This window comes from Podarcis vaucheri, assembly GCF_965113315.1.
Source record: "Podarcis vaucheri genome assembly, chromosome: 3".
NCBI classification, from domain to species: Eukaryota; Metazoa; Chordata; class Lepidosauria; order Squamata; family Lacertidae; genus Podarcis; species Podarcis vaucheri.
In genome coordinates this window covers 74,880,755-74,901,973 of record NC_138761.1, presented here as the reverse complement: position 1 = coordinate 74,901,973, position 21,219 = coordinate 74,880,755, and the positions used below count along the sequence as shown (strand labels likewise).

Here is a 21,219-nt window from a genome sequence, read left to right as displayed (position 1 = left end):
TGAGCGGCACTTGGTTGTGAGTGGCCTGGCTCATAAAATGATATCATCATGACAAGAGTTGGTCTTTAAGGAAGAATAGAAACACCACAGTATTCAACTTCACAGGTAGCAAAAGAACTCAACACATCATCAGATAAAAATTGAATGTAAGATGTTACCACTTCTGTTTCCTTCCATGTAGGTTCCATTTCTGGTTGGGCTTGATGTCTGATGCCTCAGAGCTGCAGCTGATGGTCCTCCAGAGGCCATCTGGCCAGAGCGATGACTGCAAGAGGAAGATGACCCTCCACCGTGACGTCCATCGCCAGAACTCTGCCTCATAGAGTACACGGATCCCATACAATTAAAGGCAGAATCAGAGGGGTCTACGCTGTAATGCTTTGTGTTCACTGGATCAACCAGGTAGTCTTCAGGTATGACTGTTTCTGTTCGAAAAGGAAGGATCAGGGGTTAATGAAATAACATCATTGATTTTCTACCGAAGTGAAATTACTTTAAAAAAAATTTTTTTTTCTATTTTCACTCAGTCTTAAATAGCAGACAGGCAGCCAAAACCCATTAGCAAACTAAAGTGTGAACAGAATTAGAAGAAACTGCAGTATGTGGGATTTAATTTATCAATGAGGATTTATAATAGGAAATGGATTTGAATTAATTTATGGGATTGTGACTTTCTCGTTCTGAAATTAATAATATATGTAAGTCAACTTCACTCGAGGCTTTGGTTGACTACAGTGCTTGGGTTGCTTCAGAATGATTTGATGCAGTTACAGAAAGTATGTGATTTTAAAGATGTTTATATATAGGCCAAAAGGATTCAGGGTGTTGGGGTGAGGCTTGAGCACAAGGCTTATTTGCTTAATGCAGGGGAAGCTAACCTGGAGACCTCCAGATGTTTCCAAACTACTCTTCCCATCATCCATAGCCAAAAGGCTGATGGGAGTTGTAGTTCATCAAAACCTGGGGGGCCAAATATTTAATAATACACTCCAGGCCAAATAGTACAATTTGAGAAGACAGGGAGTTAATCGGCCATCAAGTCCACTATTTACTTGTACTTACAACTTGAAGGTGTAAATAAAAAGAATAATAATAGCACATGTAGCTAATTGATTAAAAAAAACTGTTTGCTTTCCTTTCAAAATGTTACATATAATGCATGCGATTTGTTTGTTTTTTAAATTGAGACCATGATTTTAAGAACAAGTCTGGTGTTTCTCTGTGTGTTTAACCTGTTCTCTATTGGTTATTTTCCATTCAAGTTTGTGTCCATGTGCTCCTTTCCTCACCTCATTTCCCTTCTGTTGCATACCATGAGAGAGTGATTCTGGGTTTTGTTAAGTCCTTGTTTCCTATTACATCTGAACTGGAAAACTGTGGTTTAATCAATGCTTACTCTCCACAATCTGATCCTAGTTTCATATTCTGGTTTGTAAAAAAGAGTTTCTATGCTTGTACATAGGGGACGCAGGTGGCGCTGTGGGTAGAACCTCAGTGCCTAGGACTTGCCAATTGCATGGTCGGCGGTTCAAATCCCCGTGGTGGGGCGAGCTCCCGTCTTTCAGTCCCAGCTCCTGCCCACCTAGCAGTTCGAAAGCACATCAAAGTGCAAGTAGATAAATAGGTACCGCTTTATAGCAGGAAGGTAATGGCGTTTCCGTGCACTGCGCTGGTGCTGGCTCACCAGAGCAGCTTCGTCATGCTGGCCACGTGACCCGGAAGTGTCTTCGGACAGCGCTGGCCCCCGGCCTCTTAAGTGAGATGAGCACGCAACCCCAGAGTCGGACACGACTGGCCCATACGGGCAGGGGTACCTTTACCTTTACCTTTATGCTTATACATAATGGGGAATTGTGGTTTAATAAACCCTGATAGAAGTTGGGCTGAAGGTGGACACATAAGAAGAGGAGGAGAACAAGAATGGAACACAACAACACAAGGTTTGTTCTCAGTCTAATTTATAATTGTTTATTAAATTCAGATAGTTAATGTCTGAACTGGTCCTTAAACCCACATTGGCATAGGTCAAAGTTGCAATCCACAGGACTCATAACAAGAAGCTGTTAGCAGCGCAATCAAATGCTAGCACAGTATTTGTGACAGTATTACAATATTTAATTAGTTTTGTTAACAACACATAGCAGTACACAAATATTAGAGATGGAAAAAGAAGCCTTAGAGGCTGAAGGAGATTTAATATGGACAATATTTTGTGAAAATTGTGAGGAAGCCAATATTTCGCCTAAAATGATGAGTCCAATAAGTGGAAAGGGATACTACAGTCTCATGTATAGATCATCATTGTGGATGTCAAAGGAATATAAGAGAGAGTGATGAGCAAATTGGGAGACATTAATTCCATTTAACAAAGTTCTCTGCCATCTAGAATAAGGGCCCTTGTTCTTGTCCTACCTTCGCCTCACTTTCTATCATCATTCTTTTACCAGTTCCCTAGCTGGCATTTTTAAATGACAACCACTAGCCATTTCTGAACCTGGGAGTTGAGAAGGACATAAGTATAAATATCTTTACACTCTAAAATATCTACACATACTCCAATTTTTGGTGCATAGATCATGCCCATTGAGTATACACACAATTTGTTTTGTGCCTGCAGCCTCTAGGTAACTATAATACTCAATACCCACGTGGACATCAGGAGTGGGGCAAGTATGCAAGGCAGGAGATGCCAGGTGAGGAAAACCTGCCAAGACTCAGTTTTCACCACACGCATTTGATCAGCTATGTGCAGAGGCAATACAGATGTTAGACTCTCACCTCACAAACTGGATGTCCAGATCTTTAGTGTAGGATTTCTCCACCACCATAGGAGGGCACCATTAGGGCAAATGTTCCACAACTTATATTTTCATTTTTAAATACAGTTTTTTGCACTATTTTTTTGCAGGATTTCCTGATTTAGGCTGTCTCAGCTATATTTCTCATGAATATTCCTCAGGTCCACATTTGCCTCTCTTTCTCTTCCGATTGCTCATAATATTTCATCTTGAAATCACCCCATGACCCCATCCCTCTACCTTTTAAAGTGCTATAATATTTTTCTTATAATGGGATGGCCAGATGTGGCCTGTATATTTTCAGCCCCATGATCACATGGTCACGCAGCCCTGCCCTTCGTTTGAGCTATGCCATTGGCTCATCTAATCATCAGTTTCATCCAACCGCCTTCCTTGGCATTGTTGGAAGAGATTAGAACAGCTTTAAAGCTGTATTCCAAAGACGGCCTCAATAAATAATATCTACTTTTATTTATTTCTTTTTTTACATAATGTTGAGACTGATTTAACATCAGTGTCAGTTCTGAAGTCACCTTCAAATTCTTATTAGGAGATGCAATGTGTTGAAACAGATGGCCTTCCAACTCCCTGAAAGCAACAAACTTCAACCCCAAACTCCTTGTTATTATCAGACTGGTGCATTAAAAAAATGGATTGGAGCAATAGTTTTACAGGAATATCTTTATTTTGACCTGATGCATGGAGATAGATCCTGAGCCATTTTGTACATTCCACAGAAGCAGCAAGAGAGGAAGTTTGATTGACTTCCTCCTCCCAAGTACCCACCCCACACTTATGGGTTTCCTGGAAGAGGACAAGATGAACGCCTCTCTCGCAGGGACCCAGGTATGATGAACATCTCTGACACAGGCAAGTGCAATGAGGATTACTTCAAGGTGTGACCCCTGTGAACATTATTCATTTGTTTGCTTGAAACATTTGTTTTCTGTTGTTTATCATGAACGATTCCGTGTGTGTGTGTGTGTGTGTGTTTCCTATGTTATTATTATTAATCATAATCACATAATTTATATACTGCCTTCCATTTCAAGAAGAAATACCAAGGTAGTTCACATACAAATAAAAGCCAACAGCAAAATAATGCAAACAAAACCAATTATAAAAACAATAGCTACCTTTAATTAAAATGCACAGTAAAACAACTACATTAAAACATCCACAATTAAAACATAAAAAGTCCATTAAAACCGTATAACAGTTAAACAAAACTCAAAGCAGGAGATTCAAATCAAAATATCAGGGGAATGCTTGTCTAAACAGGCACACTGCAGAACAGAAATTTGGAAGTACCATGAGAACTGGAGACCATAGCAGTTGTTGAATTATGGGGGCCTCACCTGAGTGACAGTTCCCTTGGCTACTGTTTCAGGATGTTCCGGGGAATTATGATAAAATTTGGGAAAGGGGATCATGGACTGGGGCTTTGAATTTCTTTAAGGACCCTCCTACCTCCCCACCCCACATAATTTGAGCTTGCCTGTTGCTGCTTTGTAATATTGCCACTCCTGCTCAGCATTCAAAGGAGGATCCCCACTTCCCCTTTCATGCTCAGATCTAGCCACCATCCTCATGCCCTGCCCCAATTTATGACAGCCTACACAGCAGTCTGTACCAGCTGGGTGATACTGACATTTCTTCTGCAAACCATCCCTATCAGCAGTGTGAACTGCCCTAGATGTGCACACGTTAAAGCCCACCAGTGTGTCTGAGCTATGGGGATCAGTTACTTGCAATACTAAAAATAAGCATTATGCCATAAGGATTATGGTTTGTGCTGCAAGCAAACCAACACATGGTCGGATATTAACAAGAAAAATACCCAGCCTGGTTGCAAATTTGCCAGGCAGCATCCCAGTGTTGTTCCACAGGGACACTAGACAGCTGTCATGAATAGAACGTAGTACAGTAAATAAATGTCAGTTTCTACTTTGTGCAAAGTAGATGTTTACAAATGGCATATTATGCTAATCTAATGTCCCCTTCACTGAATCACTGTCAAGCAGTGTCTGAATTGGGGGTGTAAAGGTGGCAGTGCCATAACCCCATTTTTGACTGCAGCTCAGCTGTCAAAAGGGATGAAAAATCCATGTATACAATCATCACATTCCATCTCATTTCAAACACCGAAGATAACATAATGACCTCTTCTCCACAAACCTTTTTAGATCAGGCAAATAGTTTTCTATTAAATTTTGTTGTGGTTGAGTGCATTGCACGGATCTCACATTCCCCCTTTAAATCTGACCTTAATATTTTATTTATTGTTTAAGGGATAATGTTCATGGCAGAGGAATATATGAGGCAATAAATGGCTTGTGCAGGTAATTAAATGCTGAACCAAAGCCGAGACTATTGATAACCATAAAAACCATTTATTTTGACTATGTTCCAAAGCCATGTACTGCAGTTATTATACAGGGGAAGGCAAAATCAAGTCTGCCACAGGACTAAATAAGAGTAAGAATAACACAACACATTTATTGCTTTTGAGATATTGAACTCATGTTGCCTCCCTCCTCCCCTTCAGAAGATCACTTTGAAATCAGGCAGGAGACTCACATGTCTATTTTTTCTAAACCTTATGAGGTTTTTAATAAAGTCCTTGATAGTCTAAAAATAAAAACATTAAATGGCATAAGCAAAATAGCAAATGACATTACAAAGCTTAGCTCTCAAAACACTCCACCCTCCCAGCTTGTACCAGTTGGGCATAAGTGTGACAGTGTGACTTGAAAGAACAGTCCTCCAAATTCATACAGCAAGAGACAAAAAGCATGTTTTCATCTTTGCAAAAGGAGGCTGGACTTATTGTCCAAGATTCAGGATACATCAAAGTGTCATGTGTGTACAGTTAACTGGTATAATATCCACTTCTAATGCAAATATAATGCCTGTCAGACTAATAAATCTGCGTGTGTCTCCAAGATCTCACAAAGGTAGAGGGAAACTAAACACTACAAGAGAAAAATTGGCCTCCACGTGTTGTGTTTTCCTCATAACACTAATGTGGATCAGGAGGCAAGAATTTGCTGGAGATAATAGGTGGATAGGAGATTTGAACCCTCCAACCCTTGCTGTTTCTCTCCTGCAAATCTCTCTTTCACTTTAAAACTCTTTCCCCTCAGCTGGGCTCTAAGATCAGAAGAGGTGTGGTTGGGAGGGAAAGCAGTATTTGCTGTAAAGAAAGAATAAGCAGGAATTTGTGAGGAAGAGTTAACGTGTGAGAAGGATTAAGAACCCGCTGTCCCTGATTCTCTCTTGAAAATGGTAGTCCAACACACACACACGGATTTCTTCAAATACATATTCAAAAGTCATAAAAAAAACCAACTGACCTGATTCCATCCGTCCATTTTCATATTCTTCAGGGTTTTCGGCAGTGTTGTATTGTGGGAAAGGTTGATTGCTGAAAAGATTGTCACACAATAAGCTACGGCAAAGCTTTTTGAGGAACCGCAAAACATAACCAATGCTGTTCACTACTGGCAGGCTCAAGAGGTGCTGTTTTCCATCAAAAGAAGCAGAAACTGGGGGAGAAATGAGGAGGAATTAGAGGGTTCTCCAATATAAGCAGTAGTTCCTTTCATAAAGCAGATGGTTCTCTTAATAGAGCACACATTCTCTTTTTCACAAGCCACACATCTTTTGAGCAAATGCTGATACTGTGACCTCTTTAGGCCATTCACTAAATAAATACAAGAAGGATGAAAGTAGTACAGAGTATCATTGATTTTTGTTGCTTTAAATATTTCACAGAAAGGAAGAGTCTGAATCTCTCTTCCAGAGTCACAATGTGGATTACCTTCAAATCCATATACAAACTTCTCTGTTACTTCTGTGCTGAGCTAAAAATCAAATCACCAGACTCTGATGAAAGCTATACTCTGAATCCTAGATCACAGGACCAATTCACTACTTTGGTGAAATTTCTACCCACCCTAACCCCAATCTATGGCGACATATACTTTACAGATGACAAAAGAGCATATCACTGCTAATTGTCTTTTTAAATAATTTGTAGTGGCACCATTAACTGGAACCTTTGCAAAGAGGTAGCATACATATTTAGGCTGAGGTTTAGGCCTATTCAATCTTGTTTCAGGTTTATTCAGTTTATGCATCTCTTCCCACTAAAGAAGCTCCTAAGTGATTTACCACCAAAGTAAAAAACAAACAAACAAAACAATTAAAATCACATAAATATTATTAAAACAGACTTAGCAATACCATGTTGTGTCATTTTAAGAAATAAACAGATAGATATATGGATCTGTAAAGTAGAAAATGTTGCAATGGACTGGAGAAAATAGCATGAAAAATGGTTGTGCCAACTGACCCATGGTATACATTCAACAGATTGGCCCAAAGTCTGAATGGGGACCAACATTTTTTTTTAAAAGTATCATAGATAAAGCTTGCGCCAGAAGCCAGTGAAGGCTGGTCCACATGGGCAAATGGAGCTCTCTCCTCAGCCAGCCCCTCACCCCCACCTGCCTTCTTACTTACAAGCAGTCCAGGGGTGTGACATTGCCTGCCAGCTTCATCCTCCTAGGTTTGAGTGTTGCCCTTGTAGCACTCAGCAGAGAAGATTATGGGGACCAATCTACCATTAGCTGGCTCTACCTGTCAGTGGCTCTGGTGCCACCTGCTGTTGGCTCCCTGCCTTCTGCCCCAGCATTCCCACTGCCAGAAGAGACATGTCCAGTGGGGAACACGCACAATACTAGCTTGCCGGCAGCAGAGGGAGGGGGAGGAGAGGTTGGTGCAGTTTGGGTGCACTAGCAGAGCCAGTCTGGCACTCCGGCCCGTGCATCCCTATCATCTCAACCTCCCCACCACACTGACTCTCCTGGTATGCATCAGCTCCGCCATTGCTATGATGTAGCATTGCAGCTTCCCACAGAGGTGGTTTTAGGGGAGCACATTCTATGCTGTAAAATGGAGTGTGAGAGGCGGGGGCACCCAGTCTTAGCATCACACAGGGCGCCACTGAGAGTCTGCCACTGCTTCCCCCCACTGTGCAAGCTGCTTTTGGCATGTGCCACGTAGTGATGTAGATCTATAGAAGTCCATCACGTCCATTTAGACATGGTGGGAAGTTGTGCCGGAAGTTTACTAACATCTCTTTGGCTAGGATTTGCACTGGTAGCTTTTGAGCTTTGCCTTTTACTTCTAGCAGAGAACCAGCCAACGATCTCAACAAATATGCTTATCTTTCAGCTTTAGTGCTTCAGTTTGAGTTTATTCAGAGGACCGAAGTCAAATGAATTACAGCCTGAGCCCATAAGGCTATCATCTCATTAATGTTAATAGGAATTTAATCATATCCATACAAGAAGAAATAATGGACTTTATTGGACACAACTGATTGGCATGCTTTCAGGAACAAGCTGAAATAATTTCTCAAACATGTGTAGCTTTTTGTTTCTTTCAACAAGGATGCAAACTGGGATCAGAGTGCCTCGGGGGGAAATGAAAGTGGAGACGGAATATAATTAAATGTTGCACAGCAGGATAAAGCTCAGGGTTGCACAGCATGGAGGAGGGTCCCAAGGATGCGGCAGCAATGGTGTGGTGATCGCTGCCAAACATGTCTTATCTACATCCACTTTCAGGGAACTAAATGGTTCTTAACGTGTATTTGCTCTTCACCTTTTCCTTCGTAAATTCAGCTAAAAATGTTAATGCCTAATTTCCAAGTAACTATTACATATCTTAAAAACAAAGCAAAAATCTTGTAAACGTTTGAGTCAACTAACATAGAGGCTTAAACATTTCCATTATTTCTCTCTCTATCCTCCTCACAGAAACTATCAGCATTCTCCAGGAGGTCCAAGACAAGAAAGAGTCTTGTGGCACACTGAGGACTGGCAAGTTTATTACAGCACAAACTTTGATTGACTAGAGTCTATCCTCAGCTGGCAGATACATATGGGTGTAGAGCAGGGCTGGGGCACCTGTGGCCCTCCAGTTATTATCAAACTCTTCCCTGACCAATGGCCATACTGGCTGGAGTAGGTGGAAGTAGGAGTCCAGCAAGATCTGGAGGACTGCAATTTCCCCATCCCCGGTGACATCCTCATCAGATGGACGTTAAATACAAAAACATACAGTGTGCGACAATTACCTTGCAAGCACAATGATTCAGAACAGCAGTAATTGATGCTCATTTAGTTACTCTACTTAGTCATTCAAGCAATCACTTCACCTACTTGTCAAAGCAAGACACACATGGCTTGGAAAGGAGCCAGGAAGGAGCCTGAGCACATCCGTAACTTCTTGTGGAGGTCCTGCCTCAAAATATGAGGAAGTGACTGTGCCCTAGGGATACTTCCATATGGCAGCTGACTGCCGACTTGGTACTGCTCATGCACTCAAGCTTTGTGCAGCATCCACGCAACCTCATCCTCATAACAATTCCACCCTGTATTATTTTCTCATTTAATTTCGAATTACCATTTATGCAGAAAATCCAATACATAACTAAATAACCCATAGTAACAGTAAAAGTATATTATATTGGGTGGGTGGAATATGAGGTGGCATTTTGAAGAGGGCTTCTTATGGTCACTATGAAAATGTTGCATGCATGAACAGTGCCGAGACAACAATAAACTGTCACGTGCAAGTAACCTTACCGGTGAATCAAAGTAACACCATTAGTTTGTAATTTACCACTCAGCATTCCATTTGCTTCTCTTCTTGCTTTTAATGCAACAGCTCCATTGAACATTAAAACAAATGGCATGAAATTTGATACATCTGGGAAACAATTATAATATTTCAAGTTTAAATCTAGTGCCACCCCTTCAACCATCACCAAATACAAAGTACAATGCCAAGCAGAATAATTCGATCGAATTAACCAAAACCAATGAAGTCTGGATGTTGATGCAGACTAAGGGGAGGATTTCAACTCCCCCATCTCCTGAGCCAGCTGCCAGCTGCATGCTGTGATCCAGCACCAAGGCCTGAGGAAACGCCTCCTGCCTCGCTGCACGCTTCTTGGGTATAGGAACCTGACATGTGCACCAAGGCCCCATTGGCCAATGTTCACCCCAATGCACCTGACAGGCCCAAACACCACTCTGGCTCTGATATCAGTTAGATTTCCCCCAAAAATCCACTCACCCACCTGGAACAAATGCCAATTAGCCATATTCAGACAACACCCAAAAGTGTGAAGCAGGAGAAAAAGATTTGACACAAGCCAATTATGTAGTGTCTCCCAAAAAAAACCCTTCTCAGTTGCCTCAATGAGAAGAGGGAAGAGTGCAGGGTGGAACGGGCTTAAATTGCTGGATCTCCACTTCTCCCCTACAGGGAAAATCACCCCATTTGGTTGCCCACGTTACCCCTGCAGCAGGGTCCATCTCTCCTCTTCTTGCAGGGGTGGAGGGTGTGGCAAATGCTTCCCCCCTCACAGACAGAGGGAAGGAACAGAATTCCAAGGGAGCCATGCAGTCCACTTGGAAGAATGCAACACAGAACGCTTGGTGCATGCTTAGGAAGCTCTTATATGTTTCATGTTTGAAGACCAGCTCATGACCTGCCCAGCTCATGCTCAAAAAAGGTTATGTGACAGAGTACAAAATAGATTGTAATCCATCATCTAAAGTGAATCCCTTTAATCACTAATCAGTAATTTTTATCAGCTGGAATTAGACAAAAGACTGTTTCTAAGGACAGAGACAAGTGTAACATAACTAGAATTGCCATATTTTGAAGAACAAAAAGGAGGACACATTTGCCAAATTCTAGTTTTAACTATGGATTGCCAAATTCTAGTTTTAACTATGGATTGCCAAATTCTAGTTTTAACTATGGATCATTATAACAACTCTCATTTTACATACCAGTGAAAAAAGAGGATGTGTCCTGGAAAAAGAAGACATATGGCTGCCCTAAACACAACATACATTCTCACCTGACACCATTTCACCTCCGTAGCCCTGCTTGACAAGTGAGAAGACGGTCTTTTGCTGGTGTGCACAGTCAATGCATGCCTGAACTGCCTGCTGCAGCACCATCGAAGGCCGCTCAGGTCCAAAGTGGTCTGGAAGTTGCTGCACTTTCTTTCGTTCAAGGTATGGCCCCACATTTGCTTGCTTGTTGACATAAATGCAGACTGAACAAAAGGAGAAAGATGTAGTAGTAGTAGTAGTAGTAGTAGTAATAATAATAATAATAATAATAATAATAATAATAATAATAGCAGCAAGAACGCGTGAAGACCCCCAAAACCACCCCCAAATGAAGACACAATAGACACAGATTTTAGTTTAAGGTTTTTAGCATTAAATTTTGTCCACAACTTTATTGATTACAGCATGTGAGTGGTTGCTTAGGTATTGGTTCCAGACTACCTGAACCTGCACGGTGGCAGGAACAGGACTGACACTGGGCACCACTGTATGTCAGTAAGGGAAATCATCCTGGGGGAGCGAGAACTCCTTCGATCTCACAGCTCAGCCCAGATGCTCCCAGGGGCTCTGGCGTGGCCCTAGCCCCTTGACAGGGTTCGGACAAAAGCAAGGCGAGCCCCTGGATTCCTTTAACAGAATTCCCTAGCAGCAGCAATGGAGGGACAGGCACAGCCAACCACGTCCCCTCCCCAAAACATTGAACCAAATGCCTAACCGCCAACCTTACAAAGTTGTGACGATTTGCTACACAGTATGCAAAAACCAAGTGGCACCAACCAATCAGCCAAATGGCAAAATTCCTACCGGGCCCCTGCTCCAAAACAGATGACCACTAATAATAGGACAAGATAGTGGTTTGGATCCAGGACTAGCTCGGGTTTGAGACACACACACACCCCCTCCGTCAACGTGACCTTCTTGTGGGGGCTCCCATTGCACTTACCTTCTGGTAGTAATATTTTATATCTCTGGTAGGTGATTGCTAGCTGCCCAGCACTTTAAATTACCCACAGTACTATTGACATAGTGTTGTTCTGAGGCACCGTAGGGAATTAAAGTTGCAGGTGGGTCACAGAACCAGCTTTACGGGAGAGGGGAGAGGCTGGTTTACAGCTTGGTCCTTCTTGAGCATGGGAGCCCCCCCCTCCAGCTGCTCAAGGATGCTAGGTGCTGACTATAAAGATCATGAGGCACCACATGTGTTTGTATTTTATGTATTAAAAGATACAAATTTGGAACAATCAGTACAGAATGCATTACAAGTAATTGTGACATTTGTTCAACCTTTTTTTGGAAAACAAACAAACCAACAAATGTTTTTAAGAGTTTTAATCTTCCTGCAACACTGAACTTTAATCCACAGGAGTGAATGCCAACTGTTCATTTACAGGAGAAAATAAAATGGCAAAGAAACCATTGAAGGGGAGGGCTAAGCATATTTCCTGCTTAACTCCAGGGACCCCCCAACTATTGAGAATTAAGCCTACCAGTATTTGTGTAACCCTATCCTAGATAATTTCACTGATCATTTCAGTGTATTTAATGTTTGCTCCCAATGTCTGTACAGAAGTTGTTTCAAGGATAATTTTAAAGTTTACATTTTCAAGAAAGAAGAGTTTGCACAGTTCTGCATGGCAGATTTCTCTGAAATCCATAAATCCACTTTTTAAAAAACCTCTTATCTGAGAGTGAAGGAAACAGAAATTGACCTAAGCTGTGTTCTGAGAAGAGATAGCAAACCGTAAGGAATTAATTAACAGGCTGAAGGTTCAGTGTGCACTATATTTCATCATGATATCCGCTGTTCACTGGACATATAATTCAGACTGCAGTACTAAACCCTCTTTCCTGGGAATAAGCCCCTCTGAACCTGCTACTAAGTAGGCATAGGACTGTGTTGTAAGGCGAGCACTTGAAATGGTGAGAAATTAATGCAGTGGTCTACAGATAAGAATATGGTTAGAGAATACTGTCATTTGCACAATACAAAACTGAATTTATTGATGAAAGACCGTTCACCAATAAAATAAGTTTATTTGTGGGTTTTTTAAAGTTACTTGAAATTCCTAGTATATGAGAAATTTTCTTGTAAGAAAGCACAAAAGCTTTCTCTCATAAAGTGCTTTAAGGATACAGTGGTACCTCGGGTTAAGTACTTAATTCGTTCCGGAGGTCCGTTCTTAACCTGAAACCGTTCTTAACCTGAAGCACCACTTTAGCTAATGGGGCCTCCTGCTGCCACCACGCCGCCGGAGCCCGATTTCTGTTCTTATCCTGAAGCAAAGTTCTTAACCTGAAGCACTATTTCTGGGTTAGTGGAGTGTGTAACCTGAAGCGTATGTAACCTGAAGCATATGTAACCCAAGGTACCACTGTATAGGCAATATTCAATGATGTTCTCCAGCTTCCACACAGTTAACCTTCAGTTTCCCCCACCCCATCTCCCCTCCCCATGTGACCTCAATATCTTCTCTGGAGGATGCCCTGGACCAATGTTTTGGGGCATGCAGGGAGCAGAACGGAAAGCCCAGCGGCATGAGTGCAAACCTCAAACTATATTGCATCTCACCCTGCGGGTCTGTACTTTTAAGAGGTTTAATTTGTGGTATGTTGCAATTATATTATTTTATTGTAGCTTGTGATTTATTGTATTAGGTTTGTAAGCCACCTTGAGAGGACATTGTTGAATAAAGCAGCCCAAAAACCTTTTAGTTAGTTAATTAGTTAATTAAGAGGCCACTAAAATGAACTGCTCAGGAAAAAGAAAACCAATCTTTGATACTTATGCTGAAATCTATCAACATATATTTTATCTCTTCTCCTTGTACTTAAATGATCAATAGAGGACAATGTTGAGGCTAAAAGGACAACCCAGCTTTTACATATTGTTGCATGGATTAATAACATGGTTTATAAGATGATTAGGCCTCTGTAGCAAGAGAATTCCTGTTAACATTTTATATACCGGAACCTTCTTGTTTTAAGGGATAGCAAAGGTTCCAGTCTTTCTGGCATGCCTGCTTATTTTATAGGATTGTGTGAGTCAGCCTAAAGTAAGACACATTGTTATTGCTGGCTGCAAGCGTGCTAGAGTTGTCATCTTTCAGAACATATAGCATTACCCTGTGACAGAAATCAGATAGGTGACAAAAGAAATTATAACAGAGCGAAGGACGTGGATGATGGCTGAGCAGTGTTGGGGATAATATACAGTTAGTATCACACCATAATGAAAATCTAGTGCTTGAAGTGTTAACAGCCACTCAGGCTGAACAATAAAAAGACTCAAAGCAATCTATTCTGGGTAAATAGGACTATAATGGCAATAATAGTTAGCATTACATAGCACTTCAAGCCATCAAAAGGCCATACAAACAAACAGGAGAAACCATTACAAGCACGAACGAAGGACATGAACTGCATTACGGAGATCTGATGACAGATTTATTAATACAAAACAGCACAGATTTTTGCTTCCTACAGATGAGTGACACAGTGTTTCTTAAGGCAGAGCTGGGGTGTGCTTTGTTTATGTGTGTGCAGTTGATTTTCTATCATGTACAGACGTGGTAGCCAGAAACAAAATTGAGAATATGAAGAGAATGAAGAAGAAATCTGGATAGATCTCCAGCAAACAATTGATAACTTGTCTTTGGAGTTCAGATATTTGCTTTACTTAAACAAGAATCACTAATGAACAGTACAGCTCAAAACATGTATAGTATTGTGGATTTTTAAAGTTCAATAAAATAGTTTTGATGGGGGGGTTGTATCCTTATCTTACCTAAACTGAGTATTTTGCATGCACTTTATCCTAATATGTACATTTTTAGAATCAATTTTCCCTAATTGAATGCATCTTTGTATGTTATTTTCACCAAAATGCATATTTTTGTGCATGTTTTCCCCTAATACACACATTATGGTACATTATTTTGGTTGGAGCACTGCAGCACAGAATTTGCAGAGGTGCAAATTGAGAACACAGCCACCTTTTAGTTCACATATTATATTGGAAAGTGAAGTGAATTGAATCCCCCTCTATCCCTGGGATCTGGTTGAAGAGCAGATTAGAAATCCTTTAAATAAATCCATAAATGAATACTCCTTTTCTGATGGACTGTTTCGTTTCACATACCTGTGAGGGCTTGTGGGGCCGCTGAGTTGGGGATTGTAGCTGCATCCTGTGGGATTGAGCTAATATCAGGTTCCGGGGTGCTTCTTGGTGGGGAAATCGCTAAAGGAGTCATTAGAACACGAGATTTCAGCTGGAAGACAGAACCAATTTGGGTAATGAAAACACATGCAGAATCTGTTTTATTATACTACATATTGGAGCTCTTTAAACTCCCACACTACAGCAAATTACCACAGTATCACATTCATTCTTAGACACATTAATGCTTTCAAGGAATACAGGGAATGGAACTAAAATGTTAACGCAAGTGAAGTTGCAAAAAACAAAATATTATGCAATTCAAGGCATAGTTATTTACATCTTAGGAAAGGACTATCGAAGTATTGCTTATTTTTGAAAAAAATAACTTTTTCAATGCAGATATAAAAAAATTTAAATGCAGATGTAAAAATTTCTTACATAAAGTGCAATGTTGGAATGTTAGACCACACAGACTACTTGAAAATTGCTGGTGGTTTTAGCAGACCACTTAATTATTTTTCTGCCTGTATTAGCAATGGTATTGCACTGTGCTAGATGCCGTATTATTTTTAATTGTATTTTTTGCTTCTTTTACTTCTTATATTGTATTTATTGTATTACAATTTGCATTCTATAGATTTTGAAGTTTGCTACAATAAAATCCAATATAAGAAATAAAAATACTATTAAATCAATGTAAATATTTAATACAGACACATCATGGACCGTCTGAATGAAACTTGCAGACCACAAGTGGTTTATGGACCAGAGCTTGGGAACCCTTGACATAAAGTTGTCATTTACAATTTGACCCTTAGCTGCACACGTGTAACTCTCTTGGAGTTGTTGGTGCATTGGTTTGTTTGTTACCCACCCTTTACCAATATTTAAAACCGTTTACTAATTTAATCACAAAAGTATACACCTCAAGTGTGAAAGCCATTTTTTATTTTGCTTTAATAAAAATGTATCCATATTTCCACCATATTAGCCCCATGCAAAAGGGAACCCTTAGGTAATGCAGTCATTGCACAACAAGCAGAGATTTAGACCCCCATCCAGTTTTGGCATGCGTGTGTTTTAAAAAGAAGGCAATCAGATTTGTCAGACAGAAGTGCATAAGGCTTTGTTAGCGTGAACTGATTATCCTTCCCTAGACACTTAAATCATGAATTATTTTTCTGAATTGTTGCATTTTGGACTGGCCCTTGTACTGCCAGTCTTACATGAAAAAGATAAATATTCCATTCTGCAAAAGAAAGGCATCCTGTTTGGCTTGTCCCTTAATGACATGGATTTGATGTGTAAGCTTCTCTGCAATGGTGATGTCCCAGAGTTTCGGACCACAGTAAGTCTAATTTACAATGGCTGTTGCTTAAGCAGAGGACACTTTCTCTTGCGCCAGGAGGGAGCGCCTGATTTTTTGCTAATTCCCCACTCCAGATTTACCTGCATGCTACAGCATTCCCAGGGATCCCCACAGGAAAGTACAACAGAAAGGAAGACATGGGAAATTCTGTTTTATGAGCCCTCCTTGTTCTTAGGAATCAGCGTATAATCCTACCTGTTATGTTTAGAGACATAGAGGAGCCAGAGTATCTGTAACTATAAGAGGATCATGCCAGCATTGATAGTAAAAGTGAATGCTTGTGTTATCAAATGTCAGTTGTTGCCTAGTTCCCATGAGATTTTTGATCTCCCAACTATGCTGGGGGTTCAGACCTACATCACAATGTTGATGTAGCATTCTGCACCATTTCTGAGAACGAAGCTTACATTCCGGCTAGTAATTGGTTTCCCTGCATTTATTGCAAATGACAAAATAAAAGATGCTGTAGAACAAATGCACGCACAAATGTAGGTTTGCTGGGAAATTTCAGATCCATTAGCTTTTAAACGAAATGTTTGCTATTCAGCAGCTATCTCACACACAAATACAAAGCATTGGGTCTGCTACAGATCAGAATCAAACCCCCCAAAAAAGAAAGGTCAGGAGAGCATCAAAAGAACCGTAGAAGCAACTACCTACTTACCGCATCCAATTATATTTTTTATCATTTATTAAATTTGTTAGTTTATTTTGCCCAAGGCAAATCAAAGCAACTTCCTGCAAGCAAAACAAAATCCTACATAGATACATTAAAACCAAGGGTGCAGGACATTGAAAACATCCTGCCCACTTTTAAAAGGCCGCAGGCTTGGTTATAGAGGAAAGTTTGTAAATATATGTAATGATGACACCAGGCAAGAGTATTCCACAAAATGGGAGTCACCACAGAAAAGGCCCGTTCTTGTGTTTTTGCCCTCTAGACTTCTCATGGAGGGGACACACAAAGAAGGGCCTCAGATGATGGTTGCAAGTCTGGATTGGTTCAGATGGCAAACTTTTAGGGTTTTAGGGAACCAGTGAGCCATGGGGTGAGCTACATACATAAAAATTATCCCAGACTAAAACATTTCCCCTACAATTCCAGCCTTAGCTCAAACAGTGAATCTGTAGCAGGCACAAAGGGATATTCCCTTCCCTTTCTTTCTCTTTAAGAAACAGAACAGTGATCTGGTTTGGACAAGGACTGGCAGTGTAGATAGGTCCACTGCTCCTTTGCCCTAATAGTATGTCTCCCACTATGTCATTTCTAATCTAAGAAGGACCAATCCATCCTTTAAGGGTGGCCTTATAAAATAGACACCTTGAGCGCACTTCTAAGCACAAAGCCAGGGCTACTGTCAAACGCTTATGCAGAAAGCAAAATACTGTATTTCATCTTATTTCCCCCATCACTTTCCTGTCACTGCCTGACAACAAAATTTATGCCCCTATTTATTACCCATTAAAAAGTAATATGACAACAGATAATATGAAAAGGTACATTTTAAAAGTCAATTGACTGAAATCTACATTTTCAAAAGCACTTCTCCTGCCCTTTCAAATGCCATTCCTGGCACAGCATGTAAAGACCGCAGTGAATTTATTGGAATAGAAATATTCCACTTAGCTGAAACTTGTGTGCTTAAAGTGGGTACAGGTATAGACATATCCTTCTGAAATGAAAATTCCTGTAAATATATTTCACCACACCTTCACAGGGGCCAACATCAATACTGGGGTGAGGGGGAGAGAGATGCATATGTATTTAAATATCTCTCATCTTTACCATAAGAGCTACAAGATAGCTTTGTAATCAATAGATAAGGAGAACATGAAATGTGTTTAGCAAAGGGCACTTTGACTCACTTGGGAGTTGTAGTCCAAAACATCTAAGGTTGGGAGAGACTGGTCTAGTGTTTGACAGATGTTTAGGCTAAAAAATGGACCATCTGCTAACTAGAAAGCAGAGTGAATGGCAACAGTTAAAAGTAGAAATGGAGGGCGATAACTTAGGGCTGGCATATGTCTGGAATTTCCTGGACATAGCCAGGATTCATCCGTCAAAACTGGCATCTGGGCAGAATTTTTAGCAATCGGTTAAAATGTCAGGGGAAACCCGGGTGTTTGGCAGCCAATATCAGAAGTGTTGATTTTTTTGGCAAATTCCCCCCAAAATAGCTGAAAAAAACTTCATTTTTTTGTGTGTCCATATGCATGTTAATACACATTTTTTGGTTGGAGTACCACCTTGCGAAATTCTGATGGATAGCTGTGTTTTGGTTCATTTATTGTTTCAGAGTCTGACCAAACTGCGGGAGGCAATGGAAGACAGAAGTGCCTGGCGTGCTCTGGTCCATGGGGTCACAAAGAGTCGGACACGACTAAACAACAGCAACAACAATTGTTTCAGAAAGTGCAAATAGGGGAGGTTTGCATTTAAATGCAATCTGAATGGAATTGCTACCCCACCCTTCCACAACACAAATCCAATGTAAGGGCTCTGCCTTCTGCCTAAGGCTTCTGTATCTCTTGAGCTCAGGAATTATTTGAGAAACCTGTGCACCTCTGCTTTCTTTGTAATAAAAATATATTTCTGTAATAAAGACATGAGTATACAAAGCTGTGGAAAAACCTATCCGGTGTAAAGAGACTTTTCAAGAAGACAATCAAAAGCAATGGAGGAGAAAATTGCATGTTACAAGTCCTAATTTGGATCTGACGAAGACTTCACGGAACACAATAAATCAGTAAGTGAAATGATCCCTTTGTCTGAGAAAATGGAGATCACCGGATATAAGTAATGTGCTTTTGCATGCTCCCTCCTACCTCTCAAATACTTTTTTAAAAAAATCAAGCAGGAATAACTAAACAACTATTTTTACTCTGTTATGTTTTCTCCCTCCATCAACCTACATAAAGAAGAACCTATAAGGATCCCTTTGGACATGAAAATGTACCTGAAGGCCACTTGAGAACTTTTGCTGCTGCAACTTGTTACATGGGATTTCAGGCTCATTGTCATTTTAAGCAAGACTTTAGTCACCCCTTTGGGGGTTGGCCCATAACAGAACCCTGCCACCTCACACCATGCCAGTACCAAATAGACGGTCCTTGAGATCTGGGAGCCCACAAGTCATTAGCACCAATAGTCTCTGCAGCTACATGGGACACGGGTAGTGCTGTGGTCTAAACCACCAAGCCTCTTAGGCTTGCTGATCACAAGGTTGGCAATTTGAATCTGAACAACGGGGTGAGTTCCCATTGCTCTGTCCCAGCTTCTGCCAACCTAGCGGTTTGAAAGCTTAGAGGAGCAAGTAGATAAATAGCTACTTAATCCTCCAGGGGTCCTTTACCTTTACCTGCAGCCACACAGTTCTTAACACTGTCCCAACTTTCTGTTGCAGCAAGGTGGAAAGGCCTTTAGGCAAAATTCAACCAGCAGGCAGGTGGCTGTAGGTGGGAGGAGACAATGGGAACCTTTACTGCCATGAAGTTTGTTAAGTTATCACAGGACCCAAACTTCATTGTCTCAGCTGCTCTCTTACATGTGCTTTATTACTCTGGTTTGTTCCAACCAATATCCTAACACTTCATGTCTCAGCTGTTCTCAGTCACTCACAGAGTCTGCCAAGCTACTTTGTCACTGCCACAGTGGAAGTGACAGCTACCCATAAAAAGCAATAGAGAAAGCCAGGATTTTAGCACAGCTGTGATTGGATAGCAGTGTCTGCTCCTGTCAAACAGAGAGGAGTTTCTCTTGGTGTTCAGCCTGGAAGCTCCCTCTCCAGACAGAGAGATGAGGTGCTCCGAAATGTTCTTACCTCTATGCTCCCAAACTCAAAGGTCCTGGTCCTTATCAGCCAATGTTTGGGCAGTATTATCCTTATTTCCTTTTAAATTTGAAAAAAAAATAAGGATACCCCATGATAGGGAATCCCTTAGTCATGTAGAAACCACTCTTATTTTGGGGTGGTCCTATACAGCCCCAAAGCATAGAGGCACTTTACCGCAACTCTAATGGGAAGTTATTATGCTAGAACCCAAAGAGTCATTCCATGAAACACAGCTACTAAGCAAAATGGTGGGAGCTTATGTGGGAGTATCAAAATGTCCCAAGTTCAATCCCTAACATCTTCAGGTAGGACTGGGAGAGACTCTAGCCTGAAACCCTATAGATCTGCTGCCGTCGGTGCAGACAATACCAACCTTGATGGACCAATGGTCAGACTCAGTATGATTTGCTGTGTTCCTAGAAACAAGGCTTCATAAATATGATGGATCTTTTATGCCAGGGATGGTCAACCTGTAGCTCTCCAGATGTTGTTGGACTCCAACTCCCACCATCACCTTGACCAAAAGCCACACTGGCTGTGGCTGATGGGAGTTGAAGTGCAACAACATTAGAGTGAGTGGGGGACTTGAGACAGGCATCGTGGCCTTATGATAAGGATCACCGGTATAATATATATAAGCACTGTGAATTGAATCACACAGATCTGGTGGTCATTGTTGTTGTTTAGTTGTTTAGTCGTTTAGTCGTGTCTGACTCTTCGTGACCCCATGGACCAGAGCATGCCAGGCACTCCTGTCTTCCACTGCCTCCCGCAGTTTGGTCAGACTCATGTTCGTAGCTTCGAGAACACTGTCCAACCATCTGGTCCTCTGTCGTCCCCTTCTCCAACATCAGGGTCTTTTCCAGGGAGTCTTCTCTTCTCATGAGGTGGCCAAAGTATTGGAGTCTCAGCTTTAGGATCTGTCCTTCCAGTGAGCTGATTTCCTTAAGAATGGAGAGGTTTGATCTTCTTGCAGTCCATGGGACTCTCAAGAGTCTCCTCCAGCACCATAATTCAAAAGCATTGGTTCTTCGGCGATCAGCTTTCTTTATGGTCTTTCTTTCTGGTGGTCATAGCACATGTTAAAGGTAAAGGTACCCCTGCCCGTACGGGC

The 21,219-nt window shown here is 41.1% G+C and overlaps 1 protein-coding gene across 2 annotated transcripts in view; it reads right to left on the bottom strand.

The window, feature by feature from the left end:
• SCML4 (Scm polycomb group protein like 4) overlaps positions 1 to 21,219 on the bottom strand; it is a 71,136-nt gene that overhangs the window by 12,658 nt on the left and 37,259 nt on the right. For both annotated transcript variants that reach the window (XM_082216667.1, XM_082216666.1), the window contains 4 exons: positions 14,883 to 15,012; positions 10,747 to 10,947; positions 6,155 to 6,346; positions 159 to 425 (listed from right to left, as the gene is read on the bottom strand). In XM_082216667.1, the coding sequence (XP_082072793.1) occupies positions 159 to 425; positions 6,155 to 6,346; positions 10,747 to 10,947; positions 14,883 to 15,012 (790 nt within the window). The remainder of the gene's footprint in view (positions 1 to 158; positions 426 to 6,154; positions 6,347 to 10,746; positions 10,948 to 14,882; positions 15,013 to 21,219) is intronic.